At 63.7% G+C, this 20,874-nt stretch overlaps 1 protein-coding gene across 1 annotated transcript in view; it reads left to right on the forward strand.

Annotated features, from left to right (window-relative positions):
* Positions 1 to 20,874, forward strand: part of RAB11FIP3 (RAB11 family interacting protein 3) — an 88,850-nt gene that overhangs the window by 20,730 nt on the left and 47,246 nt on the right. Inside the window, exons 2-3 of the mRNA XM_054180698.1 lie at positions 2,877 to 2,970; positions 20,283 to 20,374. Of these exons, the coding sequence (XP_054036673.1) occupies positions 2,877 to 2,970; positions 20,283 to 20,374 (186 nt within the window). The remainder of the gene's footprint in view (positions 1 to 2,876; positions 2,971 to 20,282; positions 20,375 to 20,874) is intronic.

A 20,874-nucleotide genomic window follows, 5' to 3' on the forward strand; every position in this document is an offset into this window, starting at 1 on the left:
CTCAGCCTTCAGCCTCCTCTCAGAGAGGAGGCTTCCTGCCCTGCCAGGGGAGCTCTGGTGATTCACCAGCCTCTTCCCTGAGAAGAGACCAAAAGCAGGAGCTTGCCAGAGTGAGTCAAGGCTCGTGGCTGTGCTCCTGAGAGCTGAGCAGGGCCAGCCCAGCACCCTGCCTGGGCCTTCCTCCTGTGCGTCAGCGCCGGGGCAGGAGGAGGAGCAGAGGCTGATGGTGTTTGGCAGGGCAGTGCTGTGGCCAGCTTGGAGTACAGAGCTAATTATAGAATCCCAGGCTGCTTTGGGCTGGAAGGGACCTTTCAGCTCATCCAGTGCAAGCCCTGCAGCCAGCAGGGACAGCTGCAGCCACAGCAGGCTGCCCCCAGCCCCAACCAACCTGCCCTGCACTGCTGCCAGCCATGGGGCAGCTCCCAGCTCCCTGGGCAGCCTGGCACAGGCTCTCCCCATCCTCACAGTGAAGAATTTCAGCCTGATACCTCCTCTCAATCTCCTTTCTGCAATTCCTTCTTCTGCTTCTGCCACCCTGCTGCCTCCTGGGTCTGTGTCTCGTGGCCCTAAAGCAGACCCAGCTGCCTCAGTGTCTCCCCATGGGACAGAACGTTTGCTCTGGGAGGCTGCTGAGCCCTGGAGCAGGCTGCCCACAGAGCCTGTGGAGTCTCCTGCTCTGCAGAGCTTCCAGCCCCCCTGGCTGTGTTCCTGGGTGCCCTGCTCTGGCAGGGGAGTTGGGCTGGGTGGTCTCAGGAGGTCCCTTCCAAGGCCTCCCATGCTGTAGCTCTCATGTCTCATATCAGCCAGGGGCTGTCTGCCTTGCAGCAGAGGACGCTCGGATCAGCTCAGCTGGAGAAGCATCCCTGCTGCACAGGGGGTTCCTGAGGGGCAGGCTTCTGGCAGCCTGTAAGGAACAAACCAACCCTCTTTGAAGGCTCTTTGTGGGCCATGAGGAGTGACTGGATTCCTGGGATGGGTTGGGTTGGAAGGGAGCTTCAACATCACCCAGTGCCACCCTCCTGCCATGGGCAGGGACCCCTCCCACAGCACAGGCTGCCCAAGGCCTCATCCAGCCTGGTTCTGAGCAGCCCCAGGCAGGAGGCAACCACAGCCTCCCTGGGCAGCCTGTGCCAGAGTCTCCCCAGCCTCACTGCAAACAATTTCTTCCTCCTCTCCACTCTCAGTCTCCTCTCTCCCAGCTCCAAGCCTTTGGCCCTGGGCCTGGCACTCCCAGCCCTTGTCCCCAGCTTTCTGGAGCACCTTCAGGTACTGGAAAGCCTCAGACTGGTGTGCACCCTGACTGGTGTGCACCCTGACTGTTTTGCCTGTTGTGCTTGGAGAGCCCAGACCAGCCTGGCCAGGTCTGCCAAGTGCCCCTTACTCCCCACCTGTGCCAGCTCAGGCCCCACAGGCTGCTCCTAGCAGGCTGATGTGATCCCTCCCCTGGGCATCATCTCGTGGTGAAAATGTTTCAGTTAGTTGGCCTCAATTGCTGGGCTGGAGAAGCTCATTAGCTCTGAACCCTCTTAATTGGGCCCTCCTACTGGGCAGCCTCTTCCTGAGTCCTCCCAACTAAGGCAGGACCACAAACCCTGCCAGAGAGGGAGCTGCAGGCAGTGCTGCCCTGACCTCAGCTTCCCAGGGGAGCAGTGGTCTGAGTTCCAGCACAGCCCTCCCTGCCCCTCTGGTTGCTTTTGTTCCCTCCCTGCAGCACAGCCACAGTTTGGTGTCAGCTTCATGGAATGGTTTGGTTTGGCAAAGCCCTCCCAGAGCATCCAGCCCAACACCAACCCAACCCCACCACGGGCACAGTCCATGGCCCCAGCTGCCATGGCCACAGGGTTCTGGGACCTCCAGGCATGGGGACTCCACCAGCCTGGGCAGCCTGGGCAGCCTCTGCCAGGCCCTGACCACTCTGCCACCAAAGAAAATTTCCCTCCTCTCACAGATTGTTTTGGCTGCCAAAGCCCTTCCAGCTCCTCCAGCCCAACCCTTCTCTAGCTCTGCCCAGGCTGGGGCTGAGCCATGGCCCTCAGCACCACAGCTCTGCCCCTGGGAGACACCTCCAGGGCTGGGGATGCAGCCACCCCCCTGGGCAGCCTGGGCCAGGCACTGAGAACCTTTCCAGGGAAGAAGTTTCTTCTCCTGTCCCCTGGCACTGTTTCAGGTCAGCTCCTCTCCTTCTATGCCCTGAGCCTAGGGAGCAGAGCCTAAGCCCCAGCTGGCTGCAGCCTCCTCTCAGGGAGCTGCAGAGAGCAAGGAGGTCTCCCTCAGCCTCCTCTGCTCCAGCCTCAACCCCCCCAGCTCCCTCAGCTGCTCTTCTCCAGACCCTTCCCCAGCTCTCTTGCCCTGCTCCAGCTCCTCAATGTCCTCCTTGGATTGAGAGGCCCAAAGCTGAACCCAGTACTGAAGCTGCAGCCTGCCCAGTGCAATAGGACCATCAACTCTCTACTCCTGCTGCCACCCCAGTGCTGCTCCAGCCCAGGCTGCTGCTGCCCTTCTTGCCCCCCTGGGCACCCCCTGGCTCCTCTCCAGCTGCTGGCACCCAGCACCCCCAGGGCCTTCTCTGCTGGGCACTTTGCAGCCACTCTGCCCCCAGCCTGGAGCCTTCCTGGGGTGGTTGTGCCCCAAGGGCAGGACCCAGCCCTTGGCCTGGTTGAACCTCATCCCCTTGGCCTCAGCCATGGCTGCAGCCTGGCCAGGGCCCTCTGCACAGCCTCCTGCCCTGCAGCTGATCAACTCTGGCACCCATCACTGCCACCCAGCTTGGTGTAAGCAGACTGACTGTCTGCAGCCCAGGGGTTCTGGCTGGGCACCCCCAGGTGTTTCTCTGCTGGCAGGTCTCTGGCAGTAATGTGGCTCTCTGGTGGTTGCAGGTGAAGGACCTAACAAAGTACCTGGATCCCAGTGGGCTTGGAGTCATCAGCTTTGAAGATTTCCATCGAGGGATCAGAGCTATCAGGAATGGAGGTGAGTTTGCTGCTGTGCAGTGGAAGCTGCTAGGTGAGAGCAGGCTGGCTGGGGGGGGCTGGAAGGCTCTGCTGGGCAGGAGGGGCAGCTGGTGGAAGTGTGGAGCTCAGCAGGGTGGGACAGCAGCTGTGGAGGTGGTTGTGTGCTCTCCATCCTGAGCATATCCCAGAATGCCAGGCTGGAGCCCCAAGGATCATCTGCTCCAACCTTTCCAGGGCCCAGAGGTGGCCCAGCATGTGTGCTGGAAGTGCAGAAGCCCCTGAGGGACAGCCCCTTCTGGTCTGCTCTGCTCTCACCCCTGCTCTGTGGAGCTCTGCTGTGCTGGCAGAGCAGTGACTCTTGCCTGACACCCTGCTGGAGCTGTCTGTCTGTCTGTCTGTCTGTCTGTCTGAGTGGAGAGATCTTCTGAATGCTGGGCATTTGTCACAGGCTCATGGACTGCTTTGGGCTGGAAGGCACCTTCCAAGCTCACCCAGAGCAAGCCCTGCAGCCAGCAGGGACAGCTGCAGCCACAGCAGGCTGCTCCCAGCCCCAACCAACCTGCCCTGCACTGCTGCCAGCCATGGGGCAGCTCCCAGCTCTCTGGGCAGCCTGGCACAGGCTCTCCCCACCCTCAGCACCAAACCTTTCTCCCTTCTCTCCACTCTCAGTCTCCCTCTTGCAGTTCCAACCATCCCCCCTTGGCCTGCCCCAACAGGCCCTGCTCAGCAGTCTGTCCCCAGCTCTCTTCTGTCCCCTTGAAGCGCTGCAAGGCCACCAGGAGGTCTCCCTGGAGCCTTCTCCTCTCCAGGCTGCACAACCCCAACCCTCCCAGCCTGGCCTCCCAGCAGAGGGCTTCCAGCCTCAGAGCTTTCCTGGGGCCCTCACTCCAGTTCTGTGCCTCCAGCTCTTTGGATCACCTCACTCAAATGGTTGCTCTCAAGCAGCACATTCAGCAAGAGCCTGGAGCTCCCTGCTGGCTGCAGCCCTTGGAACAGCCCTGTGGCCATCCCCATCTCTGATGCACAGAATGGTTTGGGATGGAAGGGACCTTCAGGATCATCCAGCCCCAGGCCTGGGCAGCCTGTGCCAGAGTCTGCACACCCTGCTGCTCTCCAGGGTCTTGTGAGCACAGCCAGAGCAGCAGCTGGCTGCAGGGTGAGCTCTGCTTCTGGCTGGCTTTGGATGCCCTGGCTGAGGAAAAGCTGCTGCTTGGTCAGGTCAGGATTCATCTTTAACCTGAGAGGGTCACTCTAGGGCAGGCTCTGAGAGTCTTGGCAGTGCTGAGTGTGCAGCCAGCAGTGCTCACCCCCAGGCTAGTGAGCAGTTTGCAGCAGGGAGCCTGCAGCCCTCCCCTGGCTGCTTCTGGAGTCTGGCAATGCTTTAGGCTGGAAGAGACCTCCCAGACCCCTGAGCCCTGGCCCTCAGCACCCCTGAGCCCTGGCCCTCAGCACCACAGCCACATAGCTCTGAACCCCTCCAGGCATGGGGACTGCACCACTGCCCTGGGCAGCCTGGGCCAGGCCTGGACAAGCCTCAAGGGAAGAAATTGTTCCTCATGGCCAACCCAAACCTGCCCTGGGGCAGCTTGAGGCCATTGCCTCTTGTCCTGTCCCTTGCTCCTTGGGAGCAGAGCCCAAGCCCCAGCTGGCTGCAGCCTCCTCTCAGGGAGCTGCAGAGAGCAAGGAGGTCTCCCTCAGCCTCCTCTGCTCCAGCCTCAACCCCCCCAGCTCCCTCAGCTGCTCCTCCCCAGCCCTCTTCCAGCCTCAACCCCCCCAGCTCCCTCAGCTGCTCCTCCCCAGCCCTCTTCCCCAGACCCTTCCCCAGCTTTCTTGCCCTTCTCTGGCCCTGCTCCAGCTCCCCAAGGTCCTTCTGGCAGTGAGAGCCCAGAGCTGAACCCAGCACTCAAGCTGTGGCCTCCCCAGTGCCCAGCCCAGGGGCACCATCCCTGCCCTGCTCCTGCTGCCACCCCAGTGCTGCTCCAGGCCAGGCTGCTGCTGCCCTTCTTGCCCCCCTGGGCACCCCCTGGCTCCTCTCCAGCTGCTGGCACCCAGCACCCCCAGGGCCTTCTCTGCTGGGCACTTTGCAGCCCCTCTGCCCCCATCCTGGAGCCTTCCTGGGGTGGTTGTGCCCCAAGGGCAGGAGCTGGTGACTCCTACACCAAGTCTGTTGGCTCATGAGTGGAAAAGCCTCCAAGTGGCTCCTGCCTTGCTGCCAGTTGTCCCTCCTGGTGCTCCCCACTCCCCACAGCAGCTTCTTGCTGCTGAGGACTGTGGTGGTTGGTGGCACTCCCAGCCTTGGTGGCTGTTGCTGACTCCCAGCTCTCCTGGAGCAGGAGGAGGTGCAGCAGACTATTGATTACTAATCCCTGGCTGGTGGAGGAGAGCTCTGGCTTGTGTTTCTCCTCAATAATTCAGTGGTGTGGTGTTACCTGGATGGAAACAGCAGCTCCAGCCAAGGCCTCCTTTCTGGAGCTGGGAGGAGGTTGGTTGGTGTTTGGCAGGGTGGTCAGGAGAGGCAGAGCTCTCCTGTGCTGCCCTGGACAGAGCCAGGGCAGGGCACAGAGAGAGCTTCTGGGAGTCTCAGGGCTCAGCAGTTCTCAGGGGTGGCAGCTGCTGTGCCAGGCTGCATGGCTCAGCCCTGTGTGAGGAAGGGAGAGGCTGTGCTTGCTGCTGCCTGTCCCTCTTAATGAGGTTTGCTTAATTAGCTGGGGCCTATTCTTAGAAGAGTTCTGCTGCATTCCCTGCGACTCTGCAGCTCCCTGCAGCCACTGAGGGGAGGCCTGGTGGAAGATTCTCTCTTGTGAAGGCAGCTAAGCAGTATCTCTGTAAATCCCAGAGCCCAGCAGCCTGGCAGGGGCTGGAAGGGAGCTCTGGAGCTCCAGCAGGGCACCCCCAGCACCCTGCCCAGCAGCACAGTGCCCAGGGGGGGTTGGAAGCTCTCCACACCAGGACACTCCACAGCCTCTCTGGGCAGCCTGCTCCAGGCCTCCAGCAGCCTCACCCCAAACAACTTTCTCCTCCTGCTCAGCTCCAACCTCCTGCCTGACACTTTCTGCCCCTTGGCCTTGGGATGAAGGGACTGCAACATCTCTGCTGTGGGGAAAGGCTGAGAGCCTTGGGGCTGTTGGAGGAGAAGGCTGAGAGGGGATCTGAGCAATGTCTGAGGGGTGGGGGGCAGGAGCTGGGGCCAGGCTCCTGTCAGTGGTGCCCAGGGACAGGGCAAGGGGCAAGGGGCAGAGAACTGGGGACAGCCAGTGACTGCTGCATGCCTGCAACCTGCAGGTCCTGTGAGCAGCATGGTTGGAGGGGTTCTGCTCAAGCACTTGGGGAGCTCAGGGCAGGAGCAGGAGTCTCTGTTTGGTGAGGACCTGACTGAGGGACAGGGGCTGGTGAGAGGCACAGAGTGAGAGAATGGCTTAGGTTGGAAGGGACCTCAGAGATCCCCCAGTGCCAGCCCCTGCCATGGGCAGGGACACCTCCCACCAGCACAGGCTGCTCAAGGCCTCATCCAGCCTGGTCCTGAGCACCTCCAGGCAGGAGGCAGCCACAGCCTCCCTGGGCAGCCTGTGCCAGAGTCTCCCCAGCCTCACTGCAAGGAATTTCTTCCTCCTCTCCACTCTCAGTCTCCTCTCTCCCAGCTCAAAGCCATTGGCCCTGGGCCTGGCACTCCCAGCCCTTGTCCCAAGTCCCTCCCCAGCTCTCCTGGAGCCCTTCAGGTCCTGGGAGGCTGCTCTGAGGTCTGCCTGGAGCCTTCTCTTCTGCAGGCTGCACAGCCCCAGCTCTCCCAGCCTGGCCCCACAGGGGAGGCTCTGCAGCCTCTGCTCATCTCCATGGCCTTCAGCCTGACCCCAGGGGCCTGCACCATGCCTGCTGTGGGTGCTGCAGGAGCTGCTGGAGGGCTTTGGGTGGCAAACACAAAGTGTGGGCAGTGCTGCCCCGAGCTGGCTGCTGGCCAGGGCTGTGCCCACCCCTGGGATGTCCTTTGCAGGCTTAAAGCCCTTGGAGCCTCAGCCCCTGCTTGCTCCCCAGCAGCCTCTCTGCATTCAGCAGGGCAGGTTTGCTCTCCTGCCTTGCAGCCCCCTGCCTGCCCTCAGGCTCCCCCCAGTCGTGACCCAGCCATGCTCTGGGCTGCAACATCTGGCACAGCTGCCTTCCAAAGGGCAACCCCCTGGGAATGGCCCTCTGCAGGTCCCCCCTGCTGCCAGAGGGAGTGCTGCTGGCCAGGCAGGGCCGTGCCAGGCAGGGGAAGCTGCATTCCTGGAGCTCCTGGCCTCATCCATCCCTTCTGCCTGAGCTTCTGATCCCTGAACAAAGGGCCCCTGTGTGCTGGGACAGACAGTGCCCGCACTGGGATGTGGTCAGGAGCTCAGGGCAGGGCCCGAGGGTGGGAAGAGTCAAAGCTTTGTTCAGATGCCTCAGCTCAGAGGTCCTTGCATCTGGGAGCAGGGAAACCCAGCTGCAGGGCCAGCCCCCAGACCTGAGGCTGGAAGAGTTCCTGCCTGCAGGGGCAGCAGCAGCTGGCTGCAGTGTGTGGGGGGCAGGGCTGGGGGAGCCCCTGGCAGTGCCAGTGTTGGAGGGTGGGCAGCTCAGGAGCCAGGCACCCTGCCCAAAGGCCAAGCTGAGTGGAGATGCCCCTGTGGGGCTGGGAAGAGGCCTGGAGCAGGAGGAGCACAGTCAGCCTCCCAAAGGTGTCTGAGGGGCTCCCAGAGGACAGGCTGAGGGCAGAAGTGTGGAGCTGGGGTGGGTGCAGGGTGTGGAGCAGCACAGCAAGGACTGGCTGGGGGCAGGGCTGCCCTGGTATGGGGGCTGGGAGCAGTGCATCCTACCAGCTCACAGCCACACAGTGCCAGGGACCTCTGGGCATCACCCACCCAAGCCCTGCCCCAGCAGGGCACCCCCAGCACCCTGCCCAGCAGCACAGTGCCCAGGGGGGGTTGGAAGCTCTCCACACCAGGACACTCCACAACCTCTCTGGGCAGCCTGCTCCAGGCCTCCAGCAGCCTCACCCCAAACAACTTTCTCCTCCTGCTCAGCTCCAACCTCCTGCCTGACACTTGCTGCCCCTTGCCCCTTGTGCTGGCCCTGGGCAGCACTCAGCAGAGCCTGGCCCCAGCCTCTTGCCCCCCACAGCTCCTTTAGCTCCTGCTGAGCATTGCTCAGCTGCCCTCTGGGGCTGCTCTTCTGCAGGCTCTCAGCCCCAGGGCTCTCAGCCTTTGCTGCTCCCAGAGCTGCTCCAGGACCCTCAGCTCTGCAGCCTGCCCTGGACTCTCTCCAGCAGTTCTCTGTCCCTCCTGAACTGGGGAGCCCAGAGCTGGACCCAGGACTCCAGCTGTGGCCTTCTTAAGGCAGGGCAGAGTAGAGGGGGAGGGGAAGCTGCCTTGCCCTGCTGGCCACACTGCTTGCTGCAGCCCAGGGCAGGGCAGTGAGCTCAGGTCCATGCTGCTGTCCTGGTGCTCAGCACATGCAGGCTGTGCTCCCAGCCCGGCTCAGCCTTCCCCTGCTCCAGGGCTGTGCTGCCTCTGGCTCTGCTAGTGCTGAGGTGACAGCTCTGAGATCATAGCTCAGGAGCCATCAGCTGCTCAGTGCCTGGCTGAGCCTGTGGGGAGCTGCTGCTGGCTCCCAGCTCGTCTCTGTCACCAGGCTGGCCGTGCCCTGGTGGCACAGATCCCTGCTGGCCCTGTTGGAGAGCCCAGGCTGTGCTGGGGGCTGGCTCTGCCTGGGAACATAAACCAGGGGTGGGTCTGGCTGGGGGTCTGCAGAGCATGGGCTCTGCATTGCAGAAGGCTTTAGCTGTGCTGAAGGAAAGCTTCCCTTGCAGGGATCTTTCCAGAAGCCCAAAGCCTGGGCCCTGGCTGGGGACTGTGTGAGTTTGGGAGCTGTGTGTGTGCACCTTCACTGTCTCCCTACCTGCTGTGGGACCCTGGGGCTGTTTGCAGCAGGCTGCTGGTGACATCTAAGCACAGCTTGTCAGGGGTGACCCAGAGCCAGCCTCGTACTCAGGGCATTTGCTTTTCACGAGGCAGGCCCCTGCTGGAGCTCAGCAGATGGAAGGAGCAGCTCCCTGGGCACGTTTGCTCGGCTCAGGACTATCTGGCACTGCTGGGAGCACTTCCTACGTTCTCCCCAGCTCTGCTGAGCTCTTTCTCCGTGCAGCATCGCTGCAGTGAGGGCTTCCCTGCTGCTCCTGCCTCCTCCTGGCCCTGGCTCCAGCCCCTCAGCTCCTTTGATGGCTGAAGGTAGGACAGCTGCCTCTGGACAGCTGCCACGGGGGATGGGGGCTGCCCTGGATGGGGACTCGAGGTTGAGTCACCAGCAGGAATAGCAGCAGAATTGCTCTGATTATGTCTTCTGCATTGCTCCTTGCTCAGCCCTGGCACAGCTCCGTGTGTGCTGCTCGTGGGGATAAGGGATTTAGGAGGATGAGTGTTCCTCCAGCCCCTGGAACCAGGGAGGACTTAAATCTCCATTTCAAATTTAGATAGACCTGAAAAAAGAGGAAAAAAAAAGAGACTCCCTCCCCCACTTGTCCTTTGGAGTGCTGCTGCTGGCAGCTCCTTGGCCCTGGGGGTGCAGGGGGGAGCCGGCAGCACCATGGCTCTGCTGCTTCGGTGCGGAGCCCACCTGCTCCTCGGCCCTGGCCCCTTCTGCCGGGCACAGGGGCAGCTGAGCCTCCCGGGGAGGCGCTGGGCTTGCTTTGTCTCTTGCCTGGCTGCTGCTGAGAGGCTCGGGAAGCGCTGGGCCTGCCCCTGGAGCCCCTGGCCCTGCAGCCCGGGAGTCCCTGCTGCCTGCAGGGGGCTTGGGCAAGATGCCCTCAGGGGGTCCCTTCCAGCCCGGGGCAGTCTGTGACTCTGGGGGGGTTGTCTGCTGAGCGTGTGGAAGCCTCCCTGCCCGCAGGGGATGGGCAGTGAGGGCTGCATGCACTGGGCTGGGATGGAGGAGAGCTGCTGTGGTGGGGGCTGAGCTCCCCTCCAGCCCTCTGCTGCAGAGGCATCTGTAACAGGGGGCCCACGGCAGCTCAGACCTTCCCCACTCTGTGCCTTCCTGCTGGGGACCTCCTGTGTTCCCCTGCTGCCCTTCCACAGCAGGCTGCTCTGGGCAGGTGGCACTGGGCAGGTGGCACTGGGGCTTTGCTCTCATCCTCCATCCCACAGCCTGCAGAGGAAAGCTCAATCCTGCCCCAGGGGCCCAGAGTGCTGCACAGCTGCAAGCCCTGCCCCAAAGGGGCTGCTGCTCAGGTGCCCATCAGACACAGCCTCTGTCACACCTCCTGAGCCAAGGGCACAGCCACAGGACCTCTCCAAATGCCACCTTGTTGGTCATACCCAGCTGTGTGCCCAGCTCTGAGCACATGGGGGCTGGGGGCTGCAGGCTCAGGATGCTCCTGGGCAGCTTTGCTGACTCCATGAGCAGAGGAGAGATGGAAGGTGAGAGCAGAACCTCTGACTGTTGCTGAGGAGCTGCAGCTGTGTGCTGCTGAGGAGCTGCAGCTTTAGGCCCTGCTGTGGAGTACCAGTTTCAGGCCCTGCTGTGCAGCACCACCTTCAGGCTCTGCTGTTTAATGCTTGCATTCTGGAGCGGGTCTGTTAGAAATGCAGCAGTGGGTTGGAATGTGTGGTACCAAATGCAGCGTTCAGGGTGCAGGACGGGTGGCGTGCTTTGAGAGCAGAGGGCAAGTGTTCACACTGGTTCGGTTTGAAAGAGAGCCTGAGATGATGAATAAATGCAGCCCGGCGCGTCCCTGCAGCCCGGCGCGTCCCTGCAGCCCGGCGCGTCCCTGCAGCCCGTCTGCAGCCCGTCGCGTCCCTGCAGCCCGTCTGCAGCCCGGCGCGTCCCTGCAGCCCGTCTGCAGCCCGGCGCGTCCCTGCAGCCCGGCGCGTCCCTGCAGCCCGGCGCGTCCCTGCAGCCCGGCGCGTCCCTGCAGCCCATCTGCAGCCCGGCGCGTCCCTGCAGCGTCCCTGCAGCGCGTCTGCAGCCCGGCGCGTTCCTGCAGCCCGTCTGCAGCCTGGCGCGTCCCTGCAGTGCGTCTGCAGCCCGGCACGTCCCTGCAGCCCGGCGCGTCCCTGCAGCCTGTCTGCAGCCCGGCGCATCCCTGCAGCCCGTCTGCAGCCCGGCGCGTCCCTGCAGCCCGGCGCGTCCCTGCAGCCCGGCGCGTCCCTGCAGCCCGTCTGCAGCCCGGCGCGTCCCTGCAGCCCGTCTGCAGCCCGGCGCGTCCCTGCAGCCCGGCGCGTCCCTGCAGCCCGTCTGCAGCCCGGCGCGTCCCTGCAGCGTCCCTGCAGCCCGGCGCGTCCCTGCAGCGCGTCTGCAGCCCGGCGCGTCCCTGCAGCCCGGCGCGTCCCTGCAGCCCGGCACGTCCCTGCAGCCCGGCACGTCCCTGCAGCCCGTCTGCATCCCGGCGCGTCCCTGCAGCGTCCCTGCAGCGCGTCCCTGCAGCCCGGCGCGTCCCTGCAGCGCGTCCCTGCAGCCCGGCGCGTCCCTGCAGCGCGTCTGCAGCCCGGCGCGTCCCTGCAGCGCGTCTGCTGCCCGGCGCGTCCCTGCAGCCCGGCGCGTCCCTGCAGCCCGGCACGTCCCTGCAGCCCGTCTGCATCCCGGCGCGTCCCTGCAGCGTCCCTGCAGCCCGGCGCGTCCCTGCAGCGTCCCTGCAGCCCGGCGCGTCCCTGCAGCGTCCCTGCAGCCCGGCGCGTCCCTGCAGCCCGTCTGCAGCCTGGCGCGTCCCTGCAGCGCGTCCCTGCAGCCCGGCGCGTCCCTGCAGCCCGTCTGCAGCCCGGCGCGTCCCTGCAGCCCGGCGCGTCCCTGCAGCCCGGCACGTCCCTGCAGCCCGTCTGCAGCCCGGCGCATCCCTGCAGCGCGTCTGCAGCCCGGCAAGTCCCTGCAGGGACCCCTCCCACCACCACAGCAAACAATTCCTTCCTCCTCTCCACTCTCAGTCTCCTCTCTCCCAGCTCAAAGCCATTGGCCCTGGGCCTGGCACTCCCAGCCCTTGTCCCAAGTCCCTCCCCAGCTCTCCTGGAGCCCTTCAGGTCCTGGGAGGCTGCTCTGAGGTCTGCCTGGAGCCTTCTCTTCTGCAGGCTGCACAGCCCCAGCTCTCCCAGCCTGGCCCCACAGGGGAGGTTCTGCAGCCTCTGCTCATCTCTGTGGCCTCCTCTGGCCCCTCTCCAGCAGCTCCAGGTCCTTCCTGTGCTGGGGAGCCCATAGGGGAGAGAGGACTTTGACATCTGTGCTCCCCATGGGTGCTTGGGCAGCATTGTGGTCACAACCATCACTGTCCATCTGCTGCCTCAGTTCCTGCTGTGTGCTGCTTGGTGCCACACCTGCAGCTGGCAGTGCTGCCTGGGCTGGGGGCTGGGCTGTGCCTGGGGGCAGGCTGCAGATGGGTGCTGGCCCTGCCTGGGGTCCTGCCTGCTCCTTTCTCCAGCTTTGGAGGTTAGCTGTGCACTGAGGATTGTTAGTGCTCAGCTCAGCTCAGGAAGCTGGGGAATGTCTTCTCCATCCTCACCACAGAGCAGGCAGGGTTGGCCTCCCAAGCTGAGGAAGATGGAAGCAGGTAGCTTGCTGAGACCTCACTGCAGCTGGGCAGCCAGTGCTGTGCCCCCAGCACAGGAGAGACCTGGAGCTGCTGGAGAGGGGCCAGAGGAGGCCACCAAGATGAGCAGAGGCTGCAGAACCTCCTCCGTGGGGCCAGGCTGGGAGAGCTGGGGCTGTGCAGCCTGCAGAAGAGAAGGCTGCAGGGAGACCTCAGAGCAGCCTCCCAGTACCTGAAGGGCTCCAGGAGAGCTGGGGAGGGACTGTTCCTAAAGGCCTGCAGGGACAGCCCCAGGGGCAATGGTTTGAGATGAGAGCAGAGCAGATGGAGATGGGATGTGAGGAGCAAGTTGTGCAGCAGGAGGCTGCTGGAGCACTGCAGCAGGCTGCCCAGGGAGGGGGCTGAGGCTCCAGCCCTGGAGGTGTTTCCCTGAGGCAGCCTGTGGTGCTGAGGGCCATGGCTCAGCCCCAGCCTGGGCAGGGGCAGAGGATGGTTGGAGTGGAGGAGCTGGAAGGGCTTTGGCAGCCCAAATGATTCTGTGACCATGACTCTGCCTTTCTAAACTCCTGGCACTTTGGATCCCCTGCCTGGCTCCTTGCTTTCCAGCAGCTGCCCAGTGAGGGAGTTTGGTTTCCCCAGGCTGTCCTCTCCCCAGCCAGTCAGAGCTTCATCTTGGCCATTCTGGGGCTGCTCTGTGCCATGCACACAGCTGACAGGGTGGCCCTGCCCTGCCCCAGCCTGCTCTGCTCCCTGCCCCAGGAGCCTGCCTGGGCTCGTGGGGGTGCAGGCAGATGTCTGAAGTCCCTGGGAGGGACTCAGCTTTTCCAGGTCACTCCTCTGGGAAGGCAACAGAAGTGGCTGTGTGTGACCTGGGTGTCACTGTGTCCCCACAGCTCTCTGCTCAAGGTGCCTTGGCTCTGAGACCCTCTCTCCTGGAGGCAGCTTCTCGAAGCTCTTTTGGGAGCTTCCTGCCCCCTGGGACTTCTGCTCCTCCTCTATGCTGTCCTGTGGAGGCCACAGCTGGAGCCCTGGATCCAGTGCTGGGATCCTCAGTTCCAGAGAGACAGAGACCTGCTGGAAAGAGTCCAGGGGAGGCTGCTGAGGGGCCTGGAGCAAAGGCTGAGAGCCCTGGGGCTGAGAGCCTGCAGAAGAGCAGCCCCAGAGGGCAGCTGAGCAATGCTCAACAAGAGCTAAAGGAGCTGTGGGGGGCAAGAGGCTGGGGCCAGGCTCTGCTGAGTGCTGCCCAGGGCCAGCACAAGGGGCAAGGGGCAGCAAGTGTCAGGCAGGAGGTTGGAGCTGAGCAGGAGGAGAAAGTTGTTTGGGGTGAGGCTGCTGGAGGCCTGGAGCAGGCTGCCCAGAGAGGTTGTGGAGTGTCCTGGTGTGGAGAGCTTCCAACCCCCCCTGGGCACTGTGCTGCTGGGCAGGGTGCTGTGGGTGCCTGTTGGGGCAGGGCTTGGGCTGGGGGAGCTCCAGAGCTCCCTTCCAGCCCCAGGCTGCTGGGATCTGGTAGCAGTGCAGCAGTGGGAGTTCATGCAGATGTGCTGGGGCAGAGGGGATCCTTCCAGAAGCTTTCCATAGCAGTGTTTGGTCAAGGACTCTTCAAAGCCCTGGGAAGAATGAGGACATCTGAGGGCTAGAGGGAGCTGCAGGATTTTGTGCAGAAGGATAACCAGCAGGAAACAAAGCAGGGGCTGGGAAACAGAAGAGAGAGAGGTTAAGGGCTGTGGCTGACTGGTCAGAGCTGGACTCAAGTCAAAGCTGCTGTGTTGGTGAAGCTCCATCTGCCAGGGGAGTGGTGAGGTCAGTGCCATGAGCTTGCAAGGAGGTGACCTGGTTTGAGTTGGGAGGTACCTCACAGACCACCCAGTGCCACCCCCTGCCCTGGGCAGGGACCCCTCTCACCAGCACAGGCTGCTCAGGGCCTCATCCAGCCTGGCCCTGAGCACCCCCAGGCAGGAGGCAGCCACAGCCTCCCTGGGCAGCCTGTGCCAGAGTCTCCCCAGCCTCACTGCAAAGAATTCCTTCCTCCTCTCCACTCTCAGTCTCCTCTCTCCCAGCTCAAAGCCATTGGCCCTGGGCCTGGCACTCCCAGCCCTTGTCCCAAGTCCCTCCCCAGCTCTCCTGGAGCCCTTCAGGTCCTGGGAGGCTGCTCTGAGGTCTGCCTGGAGCCTTCTCTTCTCCAGGCTGCACAGCCCCAGCTCTCCCAGCCTGGCCCCACAGGGGAGGTTCTGCAGCCTCTGTTCATCTCTGTGGCCTCCTCTGGCCCCTCTCCAGCAGCTCCAGGTCCTTCCTGTGCTGGGGAGCCCACAGGGGAGAGAGGACTTCGGCATCTGTGCTGCCCATGGGTGCTTGAGCAGCCTTGTGGCCACAACCATCACGGGGAGGGGGTGGGGTGAGGGCCAGCAGAGCCTGCCCTCTCCCACCCCTGAGCCTGGGGCTTGGTGCTGCTCACATGGGGAGCTCCAGCTGGGCTCTGCAAGTCTCGTGGGGCTTTTTTTGGCTCCTCTGGAAGCTTGCTGCAGCCTGTGGTGCTGGGAGGCTTGCAGGCAAGCTCTCCATGGCAACTCTCCCCATACACAGAGCACCATATGGCTGCTTTGGAGGGGGAGGCAGCCAGTGGAGCAGAGGAGTCAACCTGTGCTGGTAGTGCTGTTTGCCTCTGCTCTCTAATGTGGGGCATGAGGAGGTGGGAGCATGGAGGGCTGGCCCCTGCCCGTGGCTTCTGATGGCCACTCCACCAGCAGAGGTGCAGCTGACCTTTCAGATGGGCTTCTCCTTGCTTGTTACAGTGCAGCCCCAAAAAGGGCAGTGGAACATCTCCTGTGAGGCCAGGCTGAGGCAGCTGGGGCTGGGAGCAGAGCAGCCTGAGGGCTGCCCTCCTTGCTGGGGCTAAAGATGTGCAGGGCTGGAGCCAGGCTCTGCTCAGGGCTGGCCAAGCACAGCACAGGGGGCAGTGGGGGCAAGCTGGAGCAGAGGAGCTGCCAGGGGAACAGGAGGGAAAACTTTGTCCCTGTGAGGGTGCTGAGTCCTGGAGCAGGCTGCCCAGAGAGGCTGTGGAGTCTCCTGGTGTGGAGAGCTTCCAGCCCCTCTTGGATGTGTGCTGGGTGCCCTGCCCTGGGTGCCCTGCCCTGGCAGGGTTGGATCTCTGGAGGTCCCTCCAACCCCTAGGGCTCTGTGTGTGATGCTGTGGGTGAAACCCTCTGCAGGCAGGTGGAGCAGCCAGTCTGATGCTCACCCCTGCCCCAAGAAACAGCCCAGGGGCTGGGGAGGCTGCAGGGCTGGGTTTGGGCAGGAGCTGGCAGGAGGCAGCTGGTGTCAGGGAGCTGTTTGTGTGTGGTCTGCCCACGCCTTGTAATCTGCTTCTGGAGGGAGCTGGAAGCCTTCACTTGGCTCTAAACCCTCCCTCTGCAAGTGCCTTTGGAGGGAATCACAGCACTGTCAGGGCTGGAGGGGACCTCAAGGCTCAGCCAGCCCCAACCCCCTGCCATGGCCAGGGACACCTCACACTGCAGCAGGTTGCTCACAGCCACCTCCAGCCTGGCTGCAAACACCTCCAGGCAGGAGGCTTCCACCACCTCCCTGGGCAGCCTGTGCCAGGCTCTCACCACCCTCCTGGGCAACAACTTCTTCCTCACAGCCAATCTCAACCTCCCCACTCCTGGTTTTGCTCCATCCCCCCCAGTCCTATCCCTCCCTGACACCCTCCAAAGTCCCTCCCCAGCTTTCCTGGAGCCCTCTGCAGATCCTGGAAGGCCACAATGAGGTCTCCTGGTAGCCTTCTCCTCTCCAGCCTGCACAACCCCAACTCTCTCACAGGAGAGGAGCTCCAGCAGAGCAGTGAACATCCCTATGGGTGTCTGTAGGAAGCAGGAGCCTGGGTGAGTCTGCTTGAAGGGGGAGGAGAAGACCTGAGATGGGAACAGGCTGGAAGGAGCAGCCTGTGCCTGGCTCTGCTGCCTTTGGGATGCTCTGCACTCCTCTGGGGTGCCCCCAGCAGCGCTGGAGATGGCCTGGCAGGGTGGACACCAGTGAGGCCAGCTGGGCTAGCTGGCCATGCTGGGCAGAGGCTTTGGATCAGGCAGCTGGAAGCCCTGGCAGGGGCCCAGGACCCAGCTGTGTGGTTGGAGTCCTGCTGCTGCAGGCTCTGGGCTCCCAGCTGGGAGCTCTGCTGGGGCACGTGGAGAGCAGAGCTGGCAGCAGGGCTCCTCCTGGGTGGCAGATGCCACAGGGCAGAGCCCTGCCTGGGCACAGCAGCAGTGTGCCAGTGAGCTGAGCTGGGTCCCTGCTTGCTGCCATGCACAGCATCGACACTTCTCTGCAGCTGGCCCTGGGCTGCTGCTGCAGCCTGCAGCTGGCAGGGGCTGGGGCTGGCTGTCCCCTCAGGGCTGGGACCTGGGCTGCCTCCCAGGAGCACTGCTTGGCTTGCCCAGAAGAGGGCAGAGGCTCCTCCTGGTAAGATTTGCTTGCAGGTGCCCCATGGCTTTGCAGCCACTGTCACTGTCCACATCCCCTTGGTCCTTCCTCTTCTCATAGACTCTCAGACTGCTTTGGGCTGGAAGGGACCTTCCAAGCTCACCCAGTGCAAGCCTGCAGCCAGCAGGGACAGCTGCAGCCACAGCAGGCTGCTCCCAGCCCCAACCAACCTGCCCTGCACTGCTGCCAGCCATGGGGCAGCTCCCAGCTCTCTGGGCAGCCTGGCACAGGCTCTCCCCACCCTCAGCACCAAACCTTTCTCCCTTCTCTCCACTCTCAGTCTCCCTCTTGCAGTTCCAACCATCCCCCCTTGGCCTGCCCCAACAGGCCCTGCTCAGCAGTCTGTCCCCAGCTCTCTTCTGTCCCCTTGAAGCGCTGCAAGGCCACCAGGAGGTCTCCCTGGAGCCTTCTCCTCTGCAGGCTGCACAGCCCCAACCCTCCCAGCCTGGCCTCCCAGCAGAGGGCTTCCAGCCTCCCAGCACTGCTGTGGCCTCCTCTGGCCCTGCTCCAGCAGCTCCCTGGCTGTGCTGAGGGCTCCAGAGCTGCCCCAGCCCTGCAGGGGAGGTCTCAGCAGGCACAGCAGAGGGGCAGAATCCCCTCCCTGCCCCTGCTGCCCACCCTGCTGGGGCTCAGCCCAGGCCAGGATGGGGCTGGGCTGGCAGCACTCAGTGCCAGCTCCTGCCCAGCTCTGCACCCCCAGCACCCCCAAGGCCTTCCCCACAGGGCTGCTCCCAGCCCTTCACCCCCAGCCTGGCTTGGTACTGGGGGCTGTGCTGACCCAGCTGCAGGGCCTTGCCCTTGGCCTTGTTGATCCTCATGAGGCTCTCATGGTGCCCCCTCTCCAGCTTGCCCAGGTCCCTCTGGAAGGACCCTGCCCTTGTGGTGCCACCTGCAGTGCTCAGCCTGCTGTCACCTGCTGAGAAGCTGAGGGAGGCTCAGGCCACAGGTGGGGCTGTGCAGGGTGGGTCAGGGTAAGGTTGGAGGAGAGGGAGAATGCCTCCCATGGACCCTTCAGTGCTCAGCTGCTCAGTCAGAGCTGGCCAGAGGCTGCCTTGCTTGAGGAACATCCTCAGGCAGCAGCACTGTGGCTGCACCACCTGCACCTCACTGCCTTGCTCTGGCTCACAGGCAGCAGCCCCAGCAGCTGGAGGCACAGCTCACAGCAGCACAGTGGCAGGAGCAGGGAGTGCAGTGGGGAGACTGAAGTCATAAACGGTGAAGAGGAGCAGCCTTCATCCCCTGAAGCCATCAGCCTGCCTGCTGCTGCCTGCAAGAGCAGTTTTGGCTCCTCCTGGTTCTGGTTTCCCATCTAAGCCCTGGGAGCCCCAGCCCAGGGGAGGGCTCCTGCCTCCCTGCCACATTCCTTCTCCCCCCTCCACGGCCCACTGGTACCCCTGGCTTGGTGGCTCCAGCATCTCCTGGGGTGGTGGCAGTGCCTGCATTTGGTGGGCAGCTGGAAGGCACTGGGGAGGTGGTGGAGCAGGAGGGGGCTTGCTGCCAGCCTGACTTTGTGCTGTGCCTTAATCCCTTGGGTGCCTGCTGGGGGTGGGATCCCGTGATCAAAGCTGACCTTTGCTGGCAGCTGCAGGTGGACTCAGAGGGGGAGCCCTGTCTGGGACCAAGCAGGGACCATGCAGGTGGGCAAGAAGGGCAGCAGCAGCCTGGCCTGGAGCAGCACTGGGGTGGCAGCAGGAGCAGGGCAGGGATGGTGCCCCTGGGCTGGGCACTGGGGAGGCCACAGCTTGAGTGCTGGGTTCAGCTCTGGGCTCCTCACTGCCAGAAGGACCTTGAGGAGCTGGAGCAGGGCCAGAGAAGGGCAAGAGAGCTGGGGAAGGGTCTGGGGAAGAGGGCTGGGGAGGAGCAGCTGAGGGAGCTGGGGGGGTTGAGCCTGGAGAAGAGGAGGCTGAGGGAGACCTCCTTGCTCTCTGCAGCTCCCTGAGAGGAGGCTGCAGCCAGCTGGGGCTTGGGCTCTGCTCCCAAGGACAAGAGGCAATGGCCTCAAGCTGCCTCAGGGGATATGGCTAAGGTTGATATGAGGAATGAGGAATAATTCCTCCCCCAGAAGAGTTGTCAAGCCCTGGAACAGGCTGCCCAGGACAATGGGGTTCAGAGGTGTGTGGCTGTGGTGCTGAGGGCTGTGGCTCAGTGGGGCCCTGGCAGTGCTGGGGTAAGGCCTGGACTGGATGATGTGAAATGTCTTCCAGTCTGAATCATCCCAGAGCTGAAGCTGGGAGAGAGGAGACTGAGAGTGGAGAGGAGGAAGAAATTCTCTGCAGTGAGGCTGGGGAGGGCCTGGCACAGGCTGCCCAGGGAGGCTGTGGCTGCCTCCTGCCTGGAGGTGCTGAGGGCCAGGCTGGATGAGGCCCTGAGCCGCCTGTGCTGTGGGAGGGGTCCCTGCCCATGGCAGGGGGCTGGAGCTGGGTGGTCTTGAAGGTCCTTTCCAACCCAGCCCAGTCTGCAGCTCTCTGCCTGTGACTCCATGATCCATGCCCCTCAGGGAGCTGTGTCCCATCCCATCCTGGGTGGCTGCAGCAGGGGTCACACCACTTGCATGCCCCTTGCATGGCCTGGAGCCTGCCTGCTCTGCCAGCCCTCGGGGGGGCCCCCAGCATGCTGAGGGACACAGAGGGCAGTCCCTGACTCCTGCCTGCCCCACCTGCTCACCCTCAGCTGAGCCCAGTGCTGCAGCATTGCCAGCTCCAAGCCTTGGGAGCCTGCTGAGGACTGCAGCAGCTGCTCCTGGTTTGGTGCTTCCAGGCTGGGGGCTGGGTCTGGCTGGAGGGAGCAGGGGGAGCTGATGCTGGCTCCCTCGCTGCTGGGGGAGATGCCCTCTGCTCTGCTCAGGCATTCTGGGGCTGGGGGCAGGCACTGGTGGGATTTTCCAGGCCAGTACCCCTGCAAAGCTCCTGTGAGGATGGCTGCTGCTGGGGCTGGCCCCGGGAGGAGCAGGAGAGGAGGAGAGGCTGGGTGCAGGCTGCCGGCGCTGCGGTTCCCATGGCACTTGGCTGTCACACACCGAGCTGCTTTCCCTGCCCACAGCAGGATCAGAGCCTGCTGGGAGAAGCAGGGGAGGCTGCAGGAAACAGGGAGAGGGAAAAAGGCAGGGAGAGGAAGGGAGGCCATGGTGGGGTAGGGGGAGCTGCAGGCGCCAGCCCCGCCGGGGAGCCTTCAGCTGAGGAGCTGCTGGGATGCCTGGGAGCAGAGGAGCAGAGAGCCCTGCTGACAGCTGAGGGCTGTGCCACAGGAGGTGGTTGTCCTTGTGCTGTGTCTCCCAGAGCTGTCCCTGGCTTAGGCTGTGCCTTGTGCTGATGCTCTCCTGCCTGCCTTCCCCTCTGCAGACCCTGACAGCCAGCTGTATGATATGGGCTACACCCCCGAGGAGGAGCCCCCGGCCTGCCCTGATGACTTTGATGACTTCGTCACATTTGAGGTGAGGATGGGCACCAGGCCCCCCCTGGGGGGGGGTGCTGGGGGTGGGGGCATTTGCTGTGCCAGGGCTGCTTCAGGGCTGCCTCCTCCCTGGGGGTGTTGCAGGCTGGATGAGGCCTTGAGCAGGCTGTGCTGGTGGGAGGGGTCCCCGGCAGGGGCTTGGAGCTGGCTGATTCTGGAGGTCCTTTCCACCCCAGCTCCCCGTGGGTGCCAAAAGCAAATCCTTTGGTCTGTGGGTGAGAGGCTCAGAGGATTTGCAGTGAGCATTTGGACTGCTCCAGTTAAAACTGGTCTCGAAGTGCCAGCCCACAGCTGGTGCTGGCTTAGCTTGGGCACTGGCAGAGCCCTGGGCGAGAGAGGGGCGCCCGGGGGGGCGAAGCGTTAGGGGTGCAGGAGTGCTGCCTGCTGCCCTTGTGCTTGGCATCCTGCTGGAGCTTCTGAGTCTGGCTTTGGGGGGCAGCAGCCAGGAGGCACTGGGGAGTGCTTGGGCAGTGGCATTTG

Source organism: Dryobates pubescens, chromosome 4 (assembly GCF_014839835.1).
Source record: "Dryobates pubescens isolate bDryPub1 chromosome 4, bDryPub1.pri, whole genome shotgun sequence".
Classification (NCBI taxonomy): Eukaryota; Metazoa; Chordata; class Aves; order Piciformes; family Picidae; genus Dryobates; species Dryobates pubescens.